Here is a 24,947-nt window from a genome sequence, read left to right on the forward strand (position 1 = left end):
ATGACTTAAATTTCAAAATAATGACTTAATATATTAAAATAATGACTTAATATCTCAAAATAATAACTTAAATTTCAAAATAATGACTTAATATCTCAAAATAATAATATACATTTCAAAATAATGACTTAATATCTCAAAATAACAGAACCCTTTTCATTGTGTTGAGAAACCTTCTCATTATAATCGTTTTTAGTACATTGGCAGTCACTAAACTAAAACACTAACGTCTGTGACACCTGACGGCGGTTCCACTAAACTCGGTCAAAATAATGACATATATCTCAAAATAATGACTTAATATCTCAAAATAATGACTTAATATCTCAAAATAACAGAACCCTTTTCATTGTGTTGAGAAACCTTCTCATTATAATCGTTTTTAGTCACATTGGCAGTCACTAAACTAAAACACTAACGTCTGTGACACACTGACGGCGGATTCACACTAAACTCGGTAACCGTTATTTCCGCCGCAAGATGGCGCCGGGAACCGCCGCTGAGCTGCTGCATTCGAAGCTCCCTCCCCGTCGGAGGCTGACCTCTTTCCCGCTATGACAGTTTCCTGCGGGCTGGTTGACACCGACGGACTGGCCGCCCTCACAGCGAGATGTGCTGAAGGGGAGACGGGCTTAATCAGAGTTTAGCTGGCCGCCATGCAGAGCACCGGGCTGCCACAGTGAACCTCGGTTTATTTATTTTATACGGGATAACGCGAATGTCGCAGGTGGATAACGGTGAGTGTGTTTCTTTAACGTGGAGGAATAAGTTGTGTTTGGTGTACGCAGTGCTGGTGGTTAAGCCCCCCCCGATACGTGTCACTTTGTGGAGAGAACGTCACGACGGACTCCGTTCAAAAAACGTGGCAGTTAAGAGTCGCCGTGTTTAACGGTTACGTTTTACACACCGTAACCAGTAACCGAGGTGATATTTGGATTTAGAAGCGGGTGCTCTTTAATTCGGCACACATACAACCAAACCAAACAACATGTATTTTAGTACAACCTGTAAGTTATTCATTACACTAATCGTTGCCAGCCACGGCGGTTTGTTTTCGCTGACAACGGCTGAGGCACTTTTCAAAGTTGAAATACTCACTAAATTATAGTGTTTAGGTGTATTGGATGTATGCCGAATTAGAGATCGCCTCTAAATGCTTCGTAGTATGTAGTAAAATCCTCTGTTTTAGGCGCGTACCGTTGCCAGTTCTCCCAGGAATAAAGGTTTAAAAGAAATGGACATTTTTGTGAAGGGAGTTTCGTTATGACGTCCTCTCCATACAGGAAGGCAGGCATGACAGTTCAACCAGCAGCCTGTATGGATATGCAGTAAAGACTGGGAAAACAATCTGTAAACGATAAGAACAGTATTTTAATGTAGTTTACAGATAAAATAATAAAATAATATTTGGTCTAATGTGGAGCCATTTGAGGTTTTAGTGACGTTAATCAGTCATTTGCAACTTTTTAATCCCAATTTATTGAAGAAATATAGTGTTGTCCTATTACTGAATAATTATGTGTTATATCCTTGTTTGATTAATGAATATATAACGAATTATATTCTCAAATGTTAAGATCTTCAGTGATACTTCACAGTAGATATTACAGTGTAATTACACCTTTGTAATATATAATAATATTCTGAAATACAAGCAGTTTTATTTTGGTTAACAGGAAGTGAATATTATGTCTATATTCTTCATGCATTTACACCTATATTAAATACATTAGTACATTTAAGAGGCTCAATAGTCGGCTTGTTGTTTCTTTGTCATGCTTAATGCTGTTTTATTCTAACTGCTGCATGTCTGTGATATAGTTGTTTGAACTTTGACCGCTGGAGATAATCTTGCATCATGAGGCCTCTGCTGTGTGACCAGACACTAAATCTCTCTCTCTCTCTCTCTCTCTCTCTCTCTCTCTCTCTCTCTCTCTCTCTCTCCAGCAGGGAAATGAGTAACAGGATGGAGGGTTCGGCGGGACCGGGCGCCAGGGTGAACGGACCCATCGCGGCGCCCAGCTCCCCGGTGGGCTCCACCATCGGCCCGCCTCTGTCCCCGGAGGAGCTGGAGGAAGAGTCCCAGTCGTCCCTGACGGACGTCACCCAAATGTGGATTAAATTCGGCAAGACCTTCGCCATCATCTTCCCGATCTACATCCTGGGATACTTCGAGTTCAGCTTCAGCTGGGTTCTGATCGGACTCGCCATGTTGTTCTACTGGAGGAAGAACCACGGCAGCAAGGACTACAGGATAAACCGGGCCTTAGCGTTCCTGGAGCACGAGGAGAAAGTGGTGAAGCAGAGTGTGCCCACTGCCGAGCTGCCACCATGGGTAGGTCCTCCGTTGTTACCCCCGTGTTATCGCTGTCTCCCTTCCTTCCCTCGGCTGTCCTTCCAGCCGAGGGAAGGACGTCAACATCCACTGTTTTCCTGCCAAACTGTGCTGATAGAGATTTACTGCCATGGCCAAAAATGGAGCTGTAGTTGTTCGTCCCACTGGTTTTCATCACTCAGAATAAATGTACTGGGGGAATAACACTATCCTACTTACTAACCAGAGAACCAATCCAACAATCAGACCAGTACCCTGTCATTTCCTCGTTCGGGTTAGTGGTTAACCTTTCCAAACTCTTGTGTGTGAAAACTCCTATGAGAAATGATCCTAAATGATTTTATTGGTGGAGTTGGCAGTTTTTGGGCAGTGGAGCTGGCAACGAAAGCAGAAAATAAATAGCTTTTGGCAGGTTAGATATTCCAAAACGGCCGACAGCGTGAGCCCATGAGTTGCTCCAGAACATTTCTCAGATGGTGCAGTTTTACCTTGGACGACCAGGAATAAAGGCACGCATCATACTCTGACACTTTCATCTTACAGCACAGAAACAGTCTTTGTTGTCTCACAAATAGACGTCAGAAAGGTCACACAGGCTCAGTTTCAGGGCTCTTTTTGATCATTTCAATCCCGTTGACCACCGCCTGAAGTCCTCTATGAATAATTTACACTTGGCCTTTGAGCCTCCGCGGGCTGCCACCATTAAAGCTCGTGAAACCTGTCCTGATTTTCACTTTCTGTTGGTGCGGTTGCCCGTCAGAGTACGCCACAATAAGGAACCGGTATGAAGAAAAGATGAGGTTGCCCGGCCACACACGCCTTCCACATAGCTGCCATTCTCTCTCTCTCTCTCTCTCTCTCTCTCTCTCTCTCTCTCTCTCTATTACATTCTTTGGTCTTGACATGTGGTGAGTTCACCCAGCCCAAATGACTAGTTCCTAGCAGGGTGTGTACTTAAAACAACCAATAGCTCGTCAGCTAACTCTGCCAGTGAGTTCATTTAGTCGGTGTTGACGGAGATTCATTAGAGCACCATGTTTTCCCAAAAGCTTTTTTTTAACAGCAGGGAAATGGATGGGAAGCTTTGCTCCAGCAGTGCGTGGCTCCATTTGTAATTTCCAAGCTTTGTTAAATCCACAATGACTGGAGAGTTTATTTCAGGTGCACCTCGCACACTCCTGCCTGTAGCTCAAAGACAGAAACTCTTACTGTTAAAGTTAAAGTACCGCACGAGAGAGGAGACCCCGCTGAAGAGGCTGTGTGAGAAGTGTCCCTGTTTGTCTGCTGGATTACAGAGTTACATGTGTGGGAACATGCTTGTATTAACGCCTTCAGGAGCGATCAGAAGAGTATTCGGTTGCATTTGATCATACAGGCGTACCTGATGAAGTGGCCGCTGTGTGGTTTTCATATTACCACGCTGTGTTACTTTAAAAACAGGTTTATTTGCTGAGGACAATAGATAATAAAAAGGAGCATTTCAAATGTTTTTATCTTGTAGTTACTGACTTTCAACATTATTTTAAAGATTAATAGTTTAACAACTGACACTTGATCTATGGCATCTCATGCAGTCGGGTCTTTAACAATCTGATTCTGAACTTTTAAAGATCTTTTATGTAATCACGATGCATTTTATCGCCCGTTCCCCAGACTGCACACAGGCTCAGTGCCGCTGTAATAAAAAGGCGTTCTGCAGTAATATTCTCTGTTATCGACGGTGATGATGATGGCAGAAAACTGTGAGAGAGGCTGAGTGGATGGCAGCCAGACCCAAACACAGCGCCCCTCCCTCCTGTCACAGAGCGTCCCATCAACGCATCCATTATCACACAGACCTTGAGAAACACAGCGCTCAGCAGCAGCCCCGCGGGCCCGATGCTGCACGCCGTACGCAGCCACACGGTAGAGCAGCTGTCAGGGTTGTTGTGTAGTGAGTCAGCAGGCTTATCTTTTGTCTTTATGTTCCCTGTTTGACCGACTCTGTGTGCGACAGATGTTTTAACCCCCAGCGACACAGCTAATGACGTTTGAATGTGTGAAGCAAACGATGCTGATTGACAGCTCATTGTTAGCCTGATTAAAGGGAAACTGAGAAACCAGTGAAAGGATGTCAAAGGGTTAATGTGTCCTTCTGATAATGAGCCAGACAATCAGCAGTGACCTCTGACCCCCTGATAGACGCTCAGACGGTGTCAGTCTGTCCCCGTCACTCATAGAAGATACTTGATCTGTTTCCCCTCTGACACACTAACCTCAAACCTCAATGATTAAAAGCTCATAGAAAGACAGAGAGACACATAATGCAGTTCAGTCAGAACTCTGCAGCCAATAACCACCATTAATAACCACTATTGTGTTTAATCTGACGTCATTAGTGGAAATAATATAGTCTGTAAAACTTCCAAAAAGTAATTATAAGTCCACCGCAGCTTCTCGAGCACTTCACTCACTTCAGTTCACATGAATTAAAACGCAGAACGCAGAAATTAAATGTTTCTCTTCAGGTGGCAGGTGAATACCAAGATTAACAACATTTTCAGAAAATAATCTAATCTCTAACTGATGTTTAATTACTTGCCGTTGTACTAACAAAAGACCAGTTAATTGTAATTTTTAAGAGATTATTTAAACGTTAGCCCTCAGTCCGAGAGGTACGTTCAATAAATTCATTGTGTGTCATTGGGTTTGTAACATGAGGAATGTGCTCAAAACAAGTATAATCAACCAAGTGATTCATTATAAACCTTATAAAGTCCCAGAAGATGTTCAGAAATATCATAATGTGACTTTTTTTTGCACAATCAACACCCAAAAACCCCAAAGATTTCCACTTTATAATGATATAAAAACAAGAAAAAAAACCAGCAACATGTATTCAGTCGTAATGTTCTGTTAATTGTTTAATTAATCGACTATTTTAGCACAAAAATTCAACAAGTACTTTTGTTTTAATTGGCAGTTCTGTTCATTGCATTTATTTGTCTAAAGGATGCATCACTTCTGTTCAATTTAGACTGAACACAGGGAGCGACAGGTGGGTTTTTATCTGGGCTGATTTCATACAGTTTCCCCTTCAGTTGGTCAGCAGCAGACACACTGTATAAAACCAGCACTCTGTATAATGAACACAATGAGCCACATCTGCACGTATTGGCACGCAGTGTAAAGCAACTGTTCTCATCACCGAAATATGGATTTTTGGTGGAGAGCCCGTCGCCTTGGCTCGCGCTCGCTGAAAATATGCCTAGAATGAGGCCTGATAGGCGGCGTGGGCAGCAGCTCGTAGTTAACAAACGCCTGAGGTAATGCTACACTTTTATCTCGGTGAAGACAAACTGAGTCCCTCGCTGCTCTCAGACTCACACTGATGCATCTGGACTGGCTCAGTTTCAGGAAAATGTACAGTTTTGATGAGTTTCACCACCGACTGGCTCATAAAAATCAACGTACACACAGATAAGAGCTTTTAAAGATCAGAAATAATGCGTGTTTACAACCAAAGAGACACTCTCTGAAGTGGAGGCAGCGGTGTAGAAGGTCATGCAATTGTTGTGGCTTTCATAAGCAACAAGTAAACAAACATTTGTGGCCTGTAAATTATTAATGTGGATGTTTTATGGACACTGTACGTAATGCAACACCACGACAAATCTTCTATAAAGGGTAAAACAATAGTTTAATTTACAGTTTGACTAACAGATAATGTCTTCATGAGCCAAAGTATAAGAATGTTAAAGCAGCAACTGACAGTTATTTTCATTATTGTTTACAAAATAAACTCAAAGTCCAGATCAAAGATTATTTGATAAATTTTTTCAAGCAAAAATGTAAAAAAAAATGGATGATTCCAGCTTCTTCAATGTAAGAATTTGCTGCTTTTCTTCCTCTTACATTAATAAACTGAATATCTTTGGGTTTTTGGACTGTTGGTTAAATAAAATAAGACATTTGGTGACGCCACCGTGGACTCTGGGATGTTGTGTTGGGTATTTTTCACTGTTTTTTTTTGGTAGACCAAAAGATTAATGGAGAAAACAATGATTTAGTTAGTGGCAGCTCTGCTTTCAACCACATCTCAGAGTCTTCCTCCACAGATAACGGTCGCAGTCAGTTCTTAAACGTTAATATCAAAGTTACGCCGTCGTTTCAGTCTCAGTTTTCTGTAACTCACTGCGTCCATCCACCATTAACTCGATTGCTCCGTAATCCTTTGATCCATACAAGCTGGAAAATCATAAAGTTTGTGACGAACGGATCAGAGATAAGAATCCAGCGTGCAACCTTTTAAAGCTCTTAATGTGATTAAAATGCATGACAGGAAATATAATTTTATTTTTTTTTTTTTGTCCTGAACTTTGGCTGAAAATAACATTTTATTTGTCAAATTGTCACATTTTCATGCTCAAACACAAGTGATATCAGTGTGTCCAATCAGTTCTGTGTATTTAGAATTGACTGAACTTTACATTTCTTATGTTAAATGGATTTACAACTGCAGGAACATATAAACACTGTAGAAGCAGAGGTAATCCCAGGTGACTGCTGGGTGTCAGGGAGTGATGGATGGGGTCGGGGTATGATGAAATGTCTGCAACAGCAGCCTCACTGAAGAGGAATGAGGTCAGTAAACTGTTGGTCTGGACGTTTTACGGCTGCCTAATAATGTTTATATAGTGCAACCACATTCCCGTGGAGCTGAATCCAATACTACAGCTGATATATGAGAGATATAAATATATATCAGAGCCAGACGTTTGTATAATACGCTGATACTGAGTGTTTTGACTGGGTGTCACTGAAATACCTCCGTCACAGTAGCACAGAGCACTAGACATTTATGTGGAGGATTTTTCCAGGCTTAGGACGGGCGTCTCTGTCTTTAGAGAGAGAGATGTTGTGGTTATCCTCCCCGACTCTTGTTAATGTAAGGCCGTCCTGGAATATCTGGAAAACCCAAAGAGATTTAGAGACTAGTTTTCCAGTCGTGGAAACACCCGGAAATGGAATAAAATGACCAAATATCCTGTAATTTAGCCACTCAGTCAGATTACATCTGTTGTTGTGGATGATAATTGTTAAGTTTATGTGCAGCAAACTACTTTCTAAACTTCTTTTAACACGTAAGCAGATGTATTTTGGTTTGGTATTTGGCTATTTCCAAGCGAGCTAACGTGGAGCGTCCCATTGTGAGCAAGCGCTGTCCTGTACCGTCAGACAAAAGGAGAAAAACCCCTGGAAAATGTCCTGGAAAAGTCCTGGAAAATGATTTCTTAGAAAGAGCGGGAACCCTTGAAGCTGTTAGCCAGTTGAATTGGTTTTGGATTGATTGCTTTATCACATTTAACAATAAGAAGAAGTGTCGGGGGAGCAAAGGTCAACCGGGGGGAAAACCATAACAGACAAATGAAAGCCAGTAACTGTAATGCAAATCCAAGCCGGGTACGCCCAGGTAGTAACATTATTTACATAATCCAATCAATATATAAAGTATTTTATCACAGTGTAAAGCAGCGCAGGAACTCCAGACTCACATCCAAACTGCATTTCCATATTTTACCCATAAAAAAGCCCCTGCTCGGGGTGGTAGTACTTTCAGATTTTTTCCATTTTTACTCTTTAATCTTCATAAGTCTTTATACCGCGGCGGAAACGCAGACAGCAGCGGGCTGAAAGAGCCTTTTAGCTCCTTCAGAAGTAGCTCCTGGCACTAAAAGTTCAGGGTACTTTGGGTGGAAATGCAGCTCGAATCAAAGGTATTTAATTTATAATGTTATGAAACCCCATTGAATGTTTCTGACTTTCCTGATGACTTTAACAGATAAGCCAATATATTATTGAGACAGTAAGTTGATCATTTCTCTCCGTTTTCGGTGCGACTGAAAGCTCAGGAACTACAAAACCCAGCAGTATGAAATCTGGATTATTTAGCTGTTTGCACGAATGTTGGAGATCTTCAGGTGGCTGGCTGTACTGGGCCGGTTCCTCTGTAGGATGGGGATGTCTGTGGATGATTGTGGATGTGGTGCAGGAGGCGAACTCAACCCTTTTCCTCTGTGTGGTTTGAAACAGACGAAGGACAGACGTGGAAAGTTACTGGGACCGCAGGGTAACTGTTTCTCTTTCTGTGCCTCTTTCTGTTGTCTCTCCACCTTCTCTCGCTCTCGGTGTGCTCGTATGACATGGCGTGGGTGGGGCCTCCCTGTTCTTCTGATGTGCCAAAGGGCGGGGCTCAGCTCTCCGCGGCAGTGAATGGAAACAATGTGCTGCTCTGTCCCGCTTCCACCTCCAAGCCTGTTTAACTCTGTTCTTCAGCACATCAGTGACTATCAGGCTGAAAGTGCTGACGTTGGTCTTTATTTGAGGGCGTTTACATCCACATCTGTTGAACTGAGTGCAGATGGTTGGCCCTTTTTATCCTCTCCTACGATGGAGGCCCACAGTTCCTACAGTCTCGACTTAATATGGATGTAAACAGACCCAACACACAGTTAAAGATCACTGTCACCCTCATAGTCGTTGTTTTAATTGAGAACTTGTCCACCAATTACAGATACAGTGAAGAGTTTTTGAGCTTTTCTATGTGGATTGTGCACCGATATGACTGCAAAGGTACTCAGAAAGCTGCTTTCTCAAACAAATAACTTTAATTTGAAACGATCAAACACTTGTTGTTGTAAGTATTGTAAAGTATTGTAAATCACAGCGCACCCTGCAGGTTAAACTTTGCAGGGATAACAGTATGTTACCACAAGCAAGTTTTTCTGCATTCAATCGGCACATATCGGCACATGTAGGATAACGTATACAGTGATACCAGTATGTCTGTGATATCAGCCAAGTGAAACGTCACTCAGACTCTAGTTGGTACTCACAGCAGGATCACAGTCAGATTTAGTTTAAGTTATAATTAACTACGCAAAGAGACTGTTTATTGGTAGTATTGAGAACATTTCTCTCTTCAAAAGTATGTTCAAACTTTATACACTTCCTCATTTCCCTCGTTATAGTTGGCAACATCCATCTAATAGACAATAATGTGCATAAAGTGTGTACTACAACAATATATGTAGATTTCAGCTTGATAGCTTTCTTCTGGATTGCTTTGCATTTAAAGTAAAGTCATTAAATCAGTTGTATTTCTATAAAACATCAGCTTTGCAGATGAGTCACAACTATTGTCCTCCAGGCAAACCTTTCCTCTAGGTTTCCACATTTAGGTGTCAGGTATCCCACAGTGAGTCCTACGTTGAGACATGTTGAGACAGTTCAGTGCAGCAATGTTAAATATGAACAGAAAATCTAGTTTTAAGTGTATACGTCAATACTGTAACCTTTCTAGAAACTGGTGAGAGGTTTTTAAAAATCGAAATGTAATCGTTGGCCTCAGATACTGAGTCGTCAGCAGTTCTACAGACAGTCCGGTCACTCACTGGCTGAGAGGGGACGAGGGTACGACGCTGCCAAATGTTCAGTTTCCATTCAAATGTATTCAAACCGTGTTGTCCTTCGAGGGAAATTTAGCTTGTCACAGGTTTTATAGAGAAAACGCACAACAAAAAACACAGTGAATGAGCAAAAAAACAGCTTTCAACAACACAACTCATCATAAACATTTATCTTCAACCAGCACGAGCTCTTTCAGACTGTAGACTGACGCTCGCAGATACTCCTGTGTTAAATTAATATAATATATATACTCAAAAGCTGTGCTGACAGTTTTTAAAGCTTGAAGAGGAAAAGTGCTGAAAACTGAATGTTTTCCAACTGATTAATGGAAGCCCAACAGAACCTTATTCTGTTTCTGTAGCGGCTAACGCTTATTATCATTATCAATTAATCTGTCGACCATTTTCTCGATTAATCCGTTCGTCATTTGGTCTATAAAATGTCAGAAAATGTTGATCATTGTTTCCCCAAACCCTAGGTGACGTCCTCTAATGTCTTGTTCTGTCCACATTTAGATTTCGGATTCAGTTAATTGTCATAGAGGACCAAAGGAACCAGGAAATACTCATAATTGGACATTTTTTCTCAAAAAAAAAAAAAGTCAAAATAATGAATCGATTAACAGAATAGTTGCTGATTAATAGTTGATAACTTATCTATTCATCGGCTTATTGATGATGCACCATTTGAGTCTAATCATCCACAACAAGCTTTATTTTCTTCACACAATTTAAATGACACTGTTGTCAATCCACTGCAGTCCACAGGAGGTTATCAATAACATACGTATACAGATTGTGTTATATCTAGTCTGGTTCTACAGTAGAGATCTGGATTTCCTCGACTGATCAGTCTGCGGTCGATCCTCCTCCTCACGCCTACCACAGCTCGTCTCTCTCTCTCTCTAAATATAGACGTCAGCGCGGAGCAGCCGTCACATAGGTTGCGTCTTCCTGCACCTTTCAGCGCCTCCTGCTGTCTGAGGAGAAGCTGATCGAGCAGATTTTCTTGTTATTTTGGTTGTCACCTCAGAGAGAGGAGAGCCACCGTCCTCCCACCGGAACCCGAGCAGCAGGATGACAGGAAATAAAATGATTTCAGCTCGTCAGCTACAGTTTAAATGGATAAATTCCAGCAGCTCTCGACAGGATTATTCATCCTCTCCACACCTCTCTCTCTCTCTCTCTCACATACACAAACACATGCATTGTATGGGGGGGGGGTGTGGCTGGGAAAGGGAGGTTAGGATTTCCAAACAGCTGTTACATAGTTGGACTGTGAGTCTCACCCACTTGACCCGCTTTGACACAAAGAGACATGTGCGTAACTCGGAGGAAAGCTTCAGGCGTTACCGTGATCACCGGTGGAGTTGTGGAGAGGGATCGGCCGCTGGTTCCCGGAAGTGTTTGTCCTTTAAAGGATGTCTTTAATGTCACTAAACACAGAAACACGGGGCTCTTCGGCACCAGTTTGAATTATTTCCACTTTGTTTTTGAGGATCATCAAATCTCACTACCCACGAGCCGGCCACTGTTAGCACGGAGAAGTTTTCTAACACACCTTTAGTTCGAGGTTTAGCTCGTTATTATTAGTAGTTTTTGCCGACTCTTTTTTTTGCTTGTACCTTCGACTTTCCATCAGTAAAACAGAGACTTTTTCTTAAGTTTCTTAATCTTTTGTACTGATGATTGAACCTGGAGAGTGTCGTACCAGCCCAAGTGCTTCAGCTGTGAGTCACGTAACGACGTCTATGAGCAGAATAGGACTTCCTGTTCCAGATCAGTTGGACAGAGAGCTCCCAGCCTCTCATACTGAACCTCCCCTACAGAAAGCAGGTTTTTGTCTCTGCTCGCTGTTTGAGGTTACGGGGGCACTGAGATTGAAAACAGCACTGCGTGTTAATGCAACCGTCTGGGGCTTGGTGTGGGCGTGTTGCTGCAGGCAGATGAAACACGATCCAGGGAGGCCGGTTTGCGTAATGCATCCATAAGTTTGCAAGCTTATCAGATGCACTGCACAGACATCGCATAGCAGTTTCTATATCACCGTCTGGGAGTCTGGGAAGGTGTCATGGTGGATTGTGAAATAAATAGAGGAACTATACCGTTCAGACAAAGTCATACACCTGGAGTGTACGCTTGCAAGTATTTTTAAACCAAAAAAGAAATCTGTTGCATCCATTAGCTCAGTTATGTGGCAGTGGGGTCTAAAAAAGAAAACCCTGTTAGCTCTCTTAGCTTCATTTGCTCTGTTGGCTTGTCTCAGTGCTTGCGAGTAAGCTTTACTTGTCGTCATTTGGGGTGGTAATACCACATCTATCACAGCTTCTGCAGGTTTTATTCCATATGGAAATGTAGTTACGTTGGTACCAGTCATTGTGAGCCACTGGGTGGGATTAGGAAGGACGAGGGTGAACTGAGTTATAGCTTTCTGCTGAGCGCAGATGAGAGAATGACCTGAAGAAACCTTTGCCCTCCTTTCTCTCTGGAAAATCCAATTGTTGCTGTAAAGAGTTCCCAGGAAATGAACCAGTTTCCTTGCTTTGTCACTCTGATACAAATACATACATTATTGTCTTCTTATCCCACAGCCTTTTATTACACTTCTCTTCTTCTGTTTTATCTCTGTACCCGCCTCGACTTTTATCCCTCAGTTTTGTCTGAGTCACGTCGGCTGCTCCATTAGTACCTATTTCCTGTTTACTTCACGTGGATGTCAGGTTGTCGCTCGAGTTTTAACTGCACTTCTTCATTTGTTCAGAGTTTCCTTTATGTTACATTTTCCTCGTGCAGTCTCTGTTGTTGGGGAGAAAACTGAGCTCCTGCCGCCGCCTGTTTTATTGCTCAGATGAGTCATTCTTTCCTCCATTTGCTCCGCGGTTCCAGCTCCTTGGGGTTTGTTTTGAGATCTTTCAAGTCGCAGCAGATGCAGCCAGTGTAGCTGACTGTGTGCGACTGGTGGCGCAGGTTCCTGCCCGGTCCAGTAACTCCTCTGTCCTCTAGACTGAACTTAAATGATAGTAACTGATGTCACTTTGTGGGTTCCCATGACATCATGACAGAGATGAGTGTTTCCTGATGTTCGGGGCGCGGTCAGCTGGTAGATTTGACTTCCTGTGTTTGAGTAATTTGACACTGGCAGGGGTTCTCATGGAAGTCGCGTGATGTCTGTGTCGTAAAGAAATCTTTTCTTCCTAGAATGGATTCATCTTTTTGGGCCTTTTCGTCAGACCTTCCAGGAAGTTTGGATGTTGTGATCGCAACGATTTCCCTGGAAATTTTGCGTGAGCTTGAACTTTTCTGCAAATCTGACCAATCGTTGTCGTTTCCCGGGATAATGATTTAAAAAAATAGCGAGGGGCATATTTACAAGTCACACTGAGGCTCTTAGATATATAATTTTGTCCTACTGTCTCCAAAAATGGACTGAAGCTCTGGCCCAATGCCAGTATCAATGTTTGACAGCTTAATAAAATTGATAACCAAATATCGGTCAGTGTTTGTTTTTCACATTAAGATAAATGTTAAAGGTTTTTGATTAAATTCCCCCTGACATATACTGAGCAGGACGTTTTACAACAACATAATAATGAAGACAGTGGGTCTATTATTCACCTCTGACTGACAGTATCACTTCTATAATGCATTTTCTACATATTAACCGAGTTATACACCAGTACTGATATATCTATGATATCGGCAGAAATACCAGTCAGATATATATTTGAGTTTTTACAGCAAATGCTTCTGTTTGATCAAGAAACTTTGTATTATAACAGGAAATCTGTCAATGATTAAAACAAGAAACCTTTCTTATTATATGTGCTCCAACTTCTGTTGTTAAAACAAGATCTATTTTTGTTCAGGATCCTCCTTTGTGATCTCAGTTGGCTGCTAACTCAGATATTTTTTTATATTTATTCTTTTTTATCTGTTAATGAGCCGTGGAGGACTTTATGAAAGATTTATACAATGGCATCATGCCTGTTCAGCATGATGCCATTGTAGTTATCTGATTTATTCTTCTCATTGTAAGCAGAAAACACTTCCGTAGTTAATGTTATTCCAGGTCATGGCTCCATGTTAAACCAATACTGTGATAGGTAGTACAGTGCAGCAGTAACTCAACACACACACACACACACACTTTACTGTGTAATACCTGCAGATAAACAGCTCATCAGACGCTGACACGCTTCGTGAAATCCATCAGCACTGAACGAGACTTTGTCGCCAGCGTGCTATAAATAGCACATAACTGGAATTTTAACCCAAAGAGGAAGACATCGTGACGCTGACGCCGGCATCGGTGTGAGTTTGTTTGTTTATGTACACGGCTGTGTGCACGTGGACCGTCCTGTATGTACTCCCTGGATGTGCCACATGCACCATGTTAGTGTGAGACAGAGTGACCTTGCGTTCTCGTTGGAGAAGATACAGGCGGCAGTGGGTACTCCTTCATCCCCCGAGCAGAGGAAGCACGTTACAGGTAGCAGACTTATAAAGGGTGGTGGTGTAAAATACAAGAGTCTTGTTGTTGTAATTCACTTGTAGAAGTACTGAAGTGGCGTGTAGAGAACGCTGAAGTGCGGAGTATACTTTAAAATTGTTTAAATACATTATACAGTATAACAAATCATACAGAAATAATACAGAATTCTGAATTAAACCTAAAATCAAGCATTAAAATGTATTGGAAGTGCCCACAAATAACCCAAATATACGTTTGTCGTTAGGTTTTACACATAAAAAATGCACATATAAAGCATTTTTGTGTGTCTCAACTATTATAATAACAAATAAAGACCCATTTTGGAAGTAAAACAACACTGTAAATTATATTATTGTACTTTTACAGTAAATTACAGGCTAATAATTACGTTGCAGTGAATTCACAGTAGCATACAGTAATTATTTGACAGTAATATAGATAAAAATGTAATGTACTGTGTTTCTACAGTAACCATAATGTAGATTTTAGAATCATATTAACAATTGTTTCGTAATAATAGTTTGTAATAATATATCATGGATCATTTTCTGGTGAATGCAGAACAGTGAAATGAGGAGGCACACACACACATACACACACTATTTATTTATTTATTTATTTATTTAGAGAGCGAAGCCTTCCTGTTCCACCTGAATGTAATCTATATTCAAATGTGTCTCTGCACAATCCTCCCAGTGTGTCAGTTATGTAACCGGTCTGTCACAGCGAACTCGCCGTCCTCCACGGCGGCTTTAAAGCTGCTGCGCTGACAGCGGCGGCGGCGGTGGCGTTCACTCTCAGGTCGTCAGCAGATACAGACACACACACTTCAAAGAGCCTCATTTGTCTGAGAGACATCCATCATTTGACTGAGAGTGACACTTAGTAGGATGAAAGTGAAACACACATCAGTCTCTTTGCACCAATGCTAGCAGCTCGGCTCTGTGGATGTCAGTCTGTCCGTCCGTCCACCGCTTTGGTTCGCACTCTGTTGGACGGACTACAATGAGATGTTGTGTCTGACCTTTCCTCCAGAGACTTTGTGGTTTTTAGAGAAATGTTTACAACAACTATTGGATGGATTGCTGTGACATTCGGTTCACCCCTCAGGGTGGATTTGAACTTTAACGACTCCTTATCTTCTCCTGTAGCGCCACCATCGGGTCTAAATGTAGATGTAAAATACCTGCGAACCTAACGACAGTCCCATCAGCTGTTGCTCTGGTGGTTGAGCAGCTCGCCTGTTGATTGGAGAGTTTGATTCCTGGATCCCACCCAGTCCATTCGAGTCCTTGGACAAGACATTGAGCCCAAAGTGACTTCCGATGGCTGTGTGAGTGTGAGTGTCACCGTTAGCGCTTTGGCGAGGAAGCACACTGAACACCTTACTGTACATGGCAGCCTCTGCTATCAGCTGCTAACGGAGTGATTTTAAAATCTGAGAAAACACAAAACCAAATATGATATTCATGTAGAGAAAGTTATTCCAAAAAAGAATAACTGAACAAAGAGCTACTGAATTATTACGGGTTTCCATCCTTTTGTAATGTCTGTGGTTGTGAAGTGTCTGACAGTGTGCGTGCTTTCACTAGCTGGACCAGAGAATATCTGTCTGTGCTTTGAGCTGGGTGCTCTGCCAGAGAGAACTGGCATTGGAAAAACGAGAACAAGCTCTATAATACAGTATCATAAGAAAGAGGATGCGGTGTATCTGCAGTAATTAGGCTCCACTAAAGCTTCATTCACCGCTGTAATGAGCTGCAGTCGGCTGAATGCTGCAGAGTTTGGTTTATTTTCTCTTCCTCATTTAATTTAAGGTTTAGAAATGTGTATGTTTCACACATATTGGTCTACCCTCCTCCATATAGACGATCATTAACAGCACCACAAAGTACAGCCTCAGAGACAGCATGACAACCCTCCTGAAGGCGGGGTGTAAATGCATTATGCTGCATTAGTTTTAGCTAGGTGAACCTAATAAACTGGCAACTGGTCTCATCTCAATAAAGGAAAGAGACCACAGTGAGTCCAGAGACTGAGAAATATAGTATTTCCTTTTGCTGATGTTGTGTGTTGATTAGAAATCGCCCTAAATGACAGCTGAACATGTAAAATGTACACGTATCACACTGCTCTAAGAAAAAGAGAGAGAGAGTCAGAGGTTGTTCAGTCTGGATTTACACTGCAGATTGTACTAACTGAAGCAGACTGCAGTGCAGGGTTGCCACCTGTCCTGTATATAATCCAGGATCATCCCATATCGGGATCATTTTGCACCGTGTCTGTGACCGGGTGCAACATTCATGTTGAGAGCAGCAGATGATTTTAAAATTGATGCGTAAAAAGGACAAACTGTGCATAAAGATTCACCAGAATGCAGAAATAAAGTGTGTGACACCCCCCATCTCAATGGGGGAGGATTTGTGTCCTCCCTACGGCATGAGGCTGCTGCCAAGGTGTCCCTTCTTTTTCCACGTTGAAGGGGAACCGTACTGCTCGCGCCTGAAAAAAACATGGAAAAGTTGTGGAATTCTACATTTGGGTGATGATGGGAATTCTGTATTTAAATCATCTAACTCCTAACCTTTCTATCTCACATTACAGGTCCATTATCCAGATGTGGAGAGAGTGGAGTGGCTGAACAAGGTACACACACACACACACACACACACACACACACACACACACACACACACACACTCTCATTACCTTTATCTCTCTCTGGTTTGCTCTACATCAGGTGCTGTTAACCTGTTAGCTTACAGAGAAAGACAGGTAGGATATATAAATAGGATCTGAATCTGGAGCTGTGCTAGACCCTGACCCAGTGCTACCGCCTCCCTGCAGAGAGAGAGAGAGGGAGGGAGAGAGAGAGAGAGAGAGAGAGAGAGAGAGGGAGAGAGGGGAGAGAGAGAGAGCATCACTTACTGTAAATGTCCAGGTGGACTTCCAGTCAGACGTTAATGGATGCAGATGAGCAGGAAAAGAGCTTTTTAATGTCCTGTTGTGTTTGTCTTTTATTGTTGTTTACATGGACAGAGGGTCTGATTTAAAGCTGTAATAAGAAAGACTCCTCCAAAGATCAGGATTGCCATCATTTATCTGCGAGGGGGCTGATAGGCGATCAATACGGGTGATAATCCCTAGCACTACGGCATATTAACGACATTAAGAGACCAGTTTTACAGTGGAAACAGCTGGAAAATGTAACTGTGGACTCCATATTGTGTTTGAAACTTGGCTGTTAGTCTGAAAACCTGCGCAGTATAAACATGGACCTCCTACCTGTAAAGAACCTGAGACTCTACATCACGAACCCTGCATTATTTATTTATTATGAGCTAGTGTTTCCTGTAATGTCAAGAAAATTCCTGGAATATGATTGTTTAGAAAGAGTGGGAACCTTCTGCTGTATGTTTATCAGTGCTTTACACAATGGTTAGTACTGCAGTCCGTCTACAGGCGCAGTGTAAATACAACACACTGGTCCCTTTCTCATTTAGACCTAATGAATACATTGCAACATCAACCTCTACAGTCTGCAAACAATGAGACAGCAGCTCATTCCCCGTCTCTTCCCACACATAAAGAGAGAACGCAGTAATTCCTCCTCGGGATGGAGCCTGTTAAAAGTCCACCGAGCAGCACGCAGTAAAAACCATCGCAGGCGTGTATCGGCGTCACAGGGAATGTGGTCACGAGCTCTTTGTGGGATCTGGACTGATTCTCTGTCTCTCCCTCAGACGGTGAAACAGATGTGGCCGTTTATCTGCCAGTTTGTGGACAAGCTGTTCAGAGACACCATCGAGCCGGCGGTGAAGGCCGCCAACCCTCATCTCAGCACCTTCTGCTTCACCAAGATCGACATGGGCGACAAGGTGACGACGTGACGACATACAACGCACACAGCACTTCTTTTTATTGTAGTTTAAACTGAAACTAAGTTTTTCACACATGAAAAAAAGGCGCAGAAAGCAAAAACAAGACAATAAACAGTGCAAACCTTAAACTTTATTTATTTGCCAACTATTTGGGTAATTGAGTAATAGTCAAAGTCATTTTTTAAATGTCAAGTCTTTTAAATATGGAGATTTCCTGCTTTTCTGTGTTTTATATCATATTAAACTGAATATCTGTGGGTTAAACAAGACATTTAAAGACATCATCTTGGACTTTTTTCTCAAGGTTTTTAACATTTTATTTATCAAACAATGAATCTATAATCTGCAAAATAATGGATAATGTAAATAATCAATAGCTGCAGCCCTACATCTTACACTACTAACAACTACTGTTTTATAGCAACAATAAAAGCAGACGTAAAGCTGGAAATTTAGAGAGTGGTTTTCCAGTCATGGAAACACTGGTAATTGATTAAAATGACCAAATTTCCTGGAAATAAAGAGAAACTCCTGGAAATGATTAGTTAAAAAAGAGTGTGAACCCTGGTAATGTTCACTGTGATGCATCATTTAATTTAAAGGGAAAACACACTGAGAAATATGAAATACTGGTATGTAAGTTATCAGATATTTGTATTACTGAGGATAAAACGTGTGAAATGAGGTATTATTGGTTAATACTGCTGCTGAGTGTCAGTGTTAAGATCTTTTATTGGCGTGTTTCTATTTCCGTCTACTTTGTTGCTGTTGAACTTCCCTGAACTGAACGTTTCGTCTCCGTTTCAGAGCGTTTGTTTGCAGGAGGACAAAAAGCAGCAAAGTGAATCTGGGTTTTTAATCTGTTATGAAAAGCATTCCTCCTCTTGTTTGTACCAAGCTGTCTTTTGTTTGTCTGTTCTGGCTTAAGCCTCGTTCTGAGCCAGACTGCGCTCACATTTCAGAGCAGAGCGGCGTACGTAGGCGATGAACAGCAGATCTGAAGAGTTGCAATCCAACTTTTCCACTCTGGGCAGATTTATGAAAGATTTGCTCACTTGTGTTTCCTGTTTTATCTGTTTTATCTGCAGCCGCTGAGAGTCAACGGGGTCAAAGTTTACACGGAGAATGTGGACAAGAGGCAGGTCATCATGGACCTGCAGATCAGGTACGCAGTAAAGCTCTCACATCCACAGACTCATAAGGCTGTCGATATTCTGTTATTGTCAACATACCCCATGAAAAACCAACAATGACTTGATAAGATAGACTGTATGATTAGGAATGGATGAAGCTCAGTGTCGCCTCACCTGTATTATAAATACAGGTGAGTTATATAATAATCTACCCCTGTACAGTTGTTATAAGTGGGGAAATTAGCTATATAGAGACCTGCAGGCTTGATTCGTCAGCCATTGTCGCAGTGCAAATAGTCTTAAACGCACTATTTACTATTTATTTTGAGGAACGTTTGTGCAAAGCTTTTTTAGGACATTTCTGAGCCTTAAAAAAAACAAAAACAACATATTTGCGAGCTGTTTTTAAAGATTTCTACCTTCAGTAATCACGAATGGGTTGAGAGGAGCAGATAAGGTAAAGTACTGAGAGACAGACGAGCACATTGTTGGTTTCTGTCAGTGGGATTTGTTGACAATAACAAAATAATAGAATAACACCAGCCTTTTCCTTTCAGAATAAAAGTCTTTCTGTTGAACATGAAGCCATGAGTGTACGATATGTATCCTTCTCTTTCACATTATATCATTAATCCTCCTTTCAGCTTTGTCGGGAACACGGAGATCGACGTGGACATCAAGAAATACTACTGCAGAGCTGGAATCAAAAGCATCCAGGTACGACGGCAGTGTGGATGTTACACGCCGTTTTATGCCGTGTCATGAGCTTTGTCAGCCAGGCTCACACAGAGTGAATTAGGAAGTGGCAGGTCTCTTCTCTTTCCTGCTCCGTTACTAGATTAACTAACAGACGCAGCTCTGTTGTTTCACTTAGTGCTGAAACTATGAGTTCATTAATTATATTGAATAGAAAATGAATGAACACATATTTTAATGTCATGTGAAGATACTCTGTAAGCCGTGTCAGGTATCAGTGAAACAGTAACCATACCAACCCATTTTAATACTGTTTATTAACTGACACGTTGTTTCAGCAGTATCAGAATACTATAGATACTATAAAAGTAATAATGAAACAGATTGACTGAGTTTAAATCAGTTAATTAAAACTAATTGAACCACATTGAAACTCATCAAACATCAATGGAACAAAGAACAAGCATTTTAAGACTAATTTTAAGAGTATAGAACAATAAAGAACAACACAACATTAACAACAATAAATTATATTTAAATCTATAAATCTAAAAAATTGAAAATAATTCATATAAATACCAGGGAGACAAATAATGTATATGACCAATGTTTAAAACCCTCAAAAACTGAGCTATAACTCCAAATTCATAGAAAAAAAGAGTCTGTCAGACAGAAGTGGCCCTTTACTGGTGGTAGCCCTCATTCCTTCGACCGTGACCCCTGCACTGACCTGTGACCTCTCCAGAGACATTTGTACATAATGTGTTGACTCAGGACTGATAAAGGAGACGTTATCCACTCAGCTGTTGGCAGAGGGATCAGGCCATATTTGCTGTTCAGGGATCAGAGAAAGGGAGGGAGCGAGAGAGAGAGAAAGTGTAGAGGAGAGTTTGACAGATTTACAGAGAGAAACGACTTCGAGTAAATATCTGTGTGTCGCTGTCAGCTTCTCATAGGCTGCTGCAGAGAAATAAGTAGATCAGACACTAAAGATGTTAACTTAGAGCTCATCGTGAGTGATGAGTCATAATGTAGGAAGGCTTTTCTTCCTGTTAAATGTCAGACTGCATCAGTAACTTTCTTCTTCATCTTCTGGTTAAATGGATCCTGATGCAGGATAATCTGCTGCACGGGGTTTATAAAGAGTCCTCATCCGGGGCAGGAGGGGATACACAGAAAAGCTATCTTCAGTCTTTCCACAGCACCCATTCTGATGAGCAAAATGTTGGTATTTGATTACTCAGAGTGAGTTAGGACCAAATTTGGTGCTGCAGACGGGCAGTCTACATATCTGAGGTTTGAGTCACTGCAGCTCCGCGGGGAAACATTCACTTTTCTTCACAATTATCAGCCGTTGTTTGTGATTTCAGTTCGACCTGCTCCGGTTCTTTTTCCTCTGCTATAATCATCCCTTTCTTTCGTTCGAGAGCTTTTCTTTTGCTGACTGATTCGAGCCCAGATTTTACCTCTCGACTCCACCACAATGCCAGTATTTCAGTCTGATATCGGCGGGAGCAGCCAAATGTCTGATGAAGGGTTTGGCCTTGTTTTTATGAAAGGCATGACGCCGACACGTTGCAGATTTCATTACAAAATTAAGTGAAGTTACAAAACAGAGAAATGAAGATTCGAGACAGCATTAAAAGATAGACGGAGGATATTCGGGTACTCTCAAAAACAAAGAACAGGGTCTGAAATTAACACCCAAGTGAAAATGTGGGCGGGGTCGCTGTGACTAAGGATGGATCAACAGCTCTGTTACCAACAATTTATACTTTATAAGTAAGAATAATGTCTCATCCTCAGTACCTGCACCCCCTCGGCCTCCTGGGTCATGACCCTGTTAACTGACGACTTTCATCCGAATAAAGTTGCCAGTTAGTTAACGTATTCACCAGTTATCAGCGTCACTCGTTAAAGAGAAACACCGGCGAGCCGCAGGACGCAAACACCACAGCGGTACGGCTGTGTGGTAAGGCGGGAACAGGCTTCTTCAGGGTGCACGTAGGTGGATGTGCGTGAGGGTAATTTTTCCTTTTTATATCACCAACATCAGCTTGCTTTACACTCAGGCCAGTACAACAGTTTATTTACAGTAAAAACACAAACCACAGGAGACTGCACACTCAACACTTACAGATGTAACTGAGGAGCTTTTATTAACACTGATTAGAGCAATGTGTTTCACTCAGGGGCTTCGTCAACTCTTTGTTACCCATAACACCCTTCTCTACATAGGCCCACACGTATTTTAAGAAAACAATCATTTCAGCCAGAGTGAAAGTTGTGTGTGAAACGCCTCACGAGTCGGGTTGACTATCAAACCTCTAGGGTTGTTTGGTTCCAACTCTTTTATAGTCCTGTTCGCTTTTTCTCTGATCAGATCGTTTCTGATTTTAGTCATATGTTAAATTATTAAGTTCTTGTATTGCTGCTTGTGTTTAAAGAACATTTGAACACAGTGTGTTGAAACCATGGCTGTGGAAATTCCTTATCGCCTGTGTCCATCTCTGGCCTTTCCTTCCCTTTTCAGGGTCATGCCGGTCATTAAAGATCACAAGCAATGAGTGGTTGAAACATCTCCTTAACCCACTCACTGCAGGAACAAAAAGCACCTCGATCACGATGTTCTGACACAGTGAGCATCTTAAAAAGACAATGAACATAAATAATAATAATGATAAACTTTATTTATACAGCATTTTTCAAATCAAATGTACAAAGTGTCTTACATGGAGCCAGGATTAAATACATTCCAGGAGGCAATAAGGCAAAATAAAGTCAGAGAAATTTAATCACACAGAAGTGAGGCAGAATTAAAAGAATAAAAAAACAAGTACCAACAATAGAACAGATAAAACAAAACCAAAATAGTTTTAAACAGTTGTAAGATACAAAATTCAAAGCATAAAATACCCATCACTAATATATGGTTTTTAAAGATATGTTTTAAGAAGTGATTTAAAAGTTGTCACCAATTCAGCAGCCTCAGACCCTCGGGGCAGGGAACAGCCTGAGCCGGGACTGAGGAACCCGAGGATCTGAGGCTGCAGGGAGATACACTGAAACACACAGCAGACTCACTGAGAGCTTACTGACTGGTTCTTAATGTTTGTTGTCGTCTGTGCAGCTTCACGGAACGATGAGAGTCGTGATGGAGCCTCTGCTGGGGGACATGCCTCTGATCGGAGCCCTGTCCGTCTTTTTCCTCAAGAAACCGGTGAGTACTTTGACCTTTGAACCCCCGACCCTTCTTACAGAAGTTACAGAATTTGGTGTGATAACTAGCAGAGATGTTGCAGTGACATATACTGCGCAGACCCAGCCGATTACACTTCTACCAAACAACATCCACTTCCTGAACGTTGCCCGGCCCCAGACCTCCCTTTATCAGTGCATTCCTTCTCTCTGACTGCTCTCTTCCTTCCTGTGCCCAGCACATTTCATCTTCCAGATTCAGACTTTGATACTGGTGGTACCCACAGAAAAGAGAACCACCATCAAAAGCCTCAAACAGAATTTTTAACGGTGAATTTTTAAAGTTCTCCTCCATAAAAATGCATTTTCAGTCTGAAGTTAGAAGGAGACATCAGTTTTAACATTTGTGGGGTTTTACCAGTAGAAGTCTGCAGCCAAGAATGATTCTATCTTTTTCTTCTATCATCAACTGTCAGCGTGAGGAAAACTCAGGTTCAGATTATCGGAAGAGAGGGGAAATAATTTCAGGATTTGGTCTGGATGTATTTTTGTGCTGCACCAGGCGTCCAGAAAGATTGTGTTCATTTGTATCTTCTGCATCTGGGTGGAGTTCACTGATAAGCCGCTGTTTAGGCGTTGTTGTTAGGTGAGTTGATGCATCTTCACATCTCATGCCACAAAGGAACTGACACCACTTCTGTCACATCAGATATAGGCCGGGTTGTTTGGTGGCGTACTGTCACTGTACTGGGGGTTTCTCTGATGTATGTGACTTCGCGCCGTAAAGCAATTTGTGAATCTCGCGAGATGTGGCGGGACGCCCCCTTTCAGACTTGCATTGCTGGCCCTCTCCAGCTTTGCTATCGGGATGATTCTCTATACTACGAGTTCGTTTACCATCGAAATGACTTCGAAGCTGTTATATTAAGGTAAAAATCTTGCATAGTGTGCCTTTAAATGGGAGTTTTGTCTTGCTCCTTATAGTTACCTAAAGATCCAAGTTTCTCAGCCACTGAGTCTGCAGTGTATCTTCTTTTGACCTGGCACCATGCTGTCCAAACACCGCTCACTAAACTGCCTTACAGTGCTATAACCACCTGTCCGCTATATTCTAATGACTGAAAACTAAATATTAATAACTAAAAACACCACAGTTTGGTTCACTATAAAATCACACGCTGACTTTAGTACAAACCAAACAATATCGGAAGATAAATAACAGTCAAAACAACACGTTTTACCACTTGGTGTCTCTTCAGGAAGTCGAGTATCGGTGTCACTCAGCATCAGCCAGCTTATCTCTGAGTGTTGGCTAATGCTGAAATGTGTCCTGGAGGCCTGGATCAGCTGATTGTTGATCAGTGTCTTGCTTTTGTTTTCGTTTGATGTCGTACCACAACGGTTCAGTAGAGGGTTTAATAGTTTTTGTTAAACTGTTTTAACTTAATTTACAGCCATGTTAGCTGTGTAGCTCGAGGGATGGCAACATCCGTCTATCTGTCGGTCCTTCACTTTGTTACAGACTGAAATAAAAAAAACTATTTTCATATATATATTTTTGGGAGGTTTTTATTGCCTTTAATTGGCAATTGGAGGAGAGAGGTGGGGGGGATATTTGTTAATCTGGTTGTCATCATCTGATCTAAAATTTTCAATACTTGCATTTACTTTCTTTATAACCAAATACCTGCAGGATCAATGGCAACTCTTATTCTTGTTTCAGTGTGTTCTGTAAAAATTTAAACAAACCCTAAAACCAAAGTG

At 41.6% G+C, this 24,947-nt stretch overlaps 1 protein-coding gene across 4 annotated transcripts in view; it reads left to right on the top strand.

Moving 5' to 3' along the window:
* The first annotated feature begins 566 nt into the window (after positions 1–566).
* The window catches only part of LOC127353164 (extended synaptotagmin-2), a 51,830-nt gene continuing 27,449 nt past the window's right edge, over positions 567–24,947 (top strand). For 2 of the 4 annotated variants that reach the window (XM_051382408.1, XM_051382490.1), the window contains exons 1-7: positions 568–737; positions 1,948–2,335; positions 16,880–16,921; positions 18,019–18,153; positions 19,245–19,321; positions 19,934–20,006; positions 23,116–23,205. In XM_051382408.1, coding sequence (XP_051238368.1) covers positions 1,955–2,335; positions 16,880–16,921; positions 18,019–18,153; positions 19,245–19,321; positions 19,934–20,006; positions 23,116–23,205 — 798 coding nt within the window. In that variant the 5' untranslated portion in view covers positions 568–737; positions 1,948–1,954. Of the gene's footprint in view, positions 738–1,947; positions 2,336–16,879; positions 16,922–18,018; positions 18,154–19,244; positions 19,322–19,933; positions 20,007–23,115; positions 23,206–24,947 lie in introns of all 4 variants that reach the window. The other 2 variants (XM_051382250.1, XM_051382326.1) reach the window with 2 other exon arrangements.

This window comes from Dicentrarchus labrax, unplaced genomic scaffold, assembly GCF_905237075.1.
Source record: "Dicentrarchus labrax unplaced genomic scaffold, dlabrax2021, whole genome shotgun sequence".
NCBI lineage: Eukaryota > Metazoa > Chordata > Actinopteri > Moronidae > Dicentrarchus > Dicentrarchus labrax.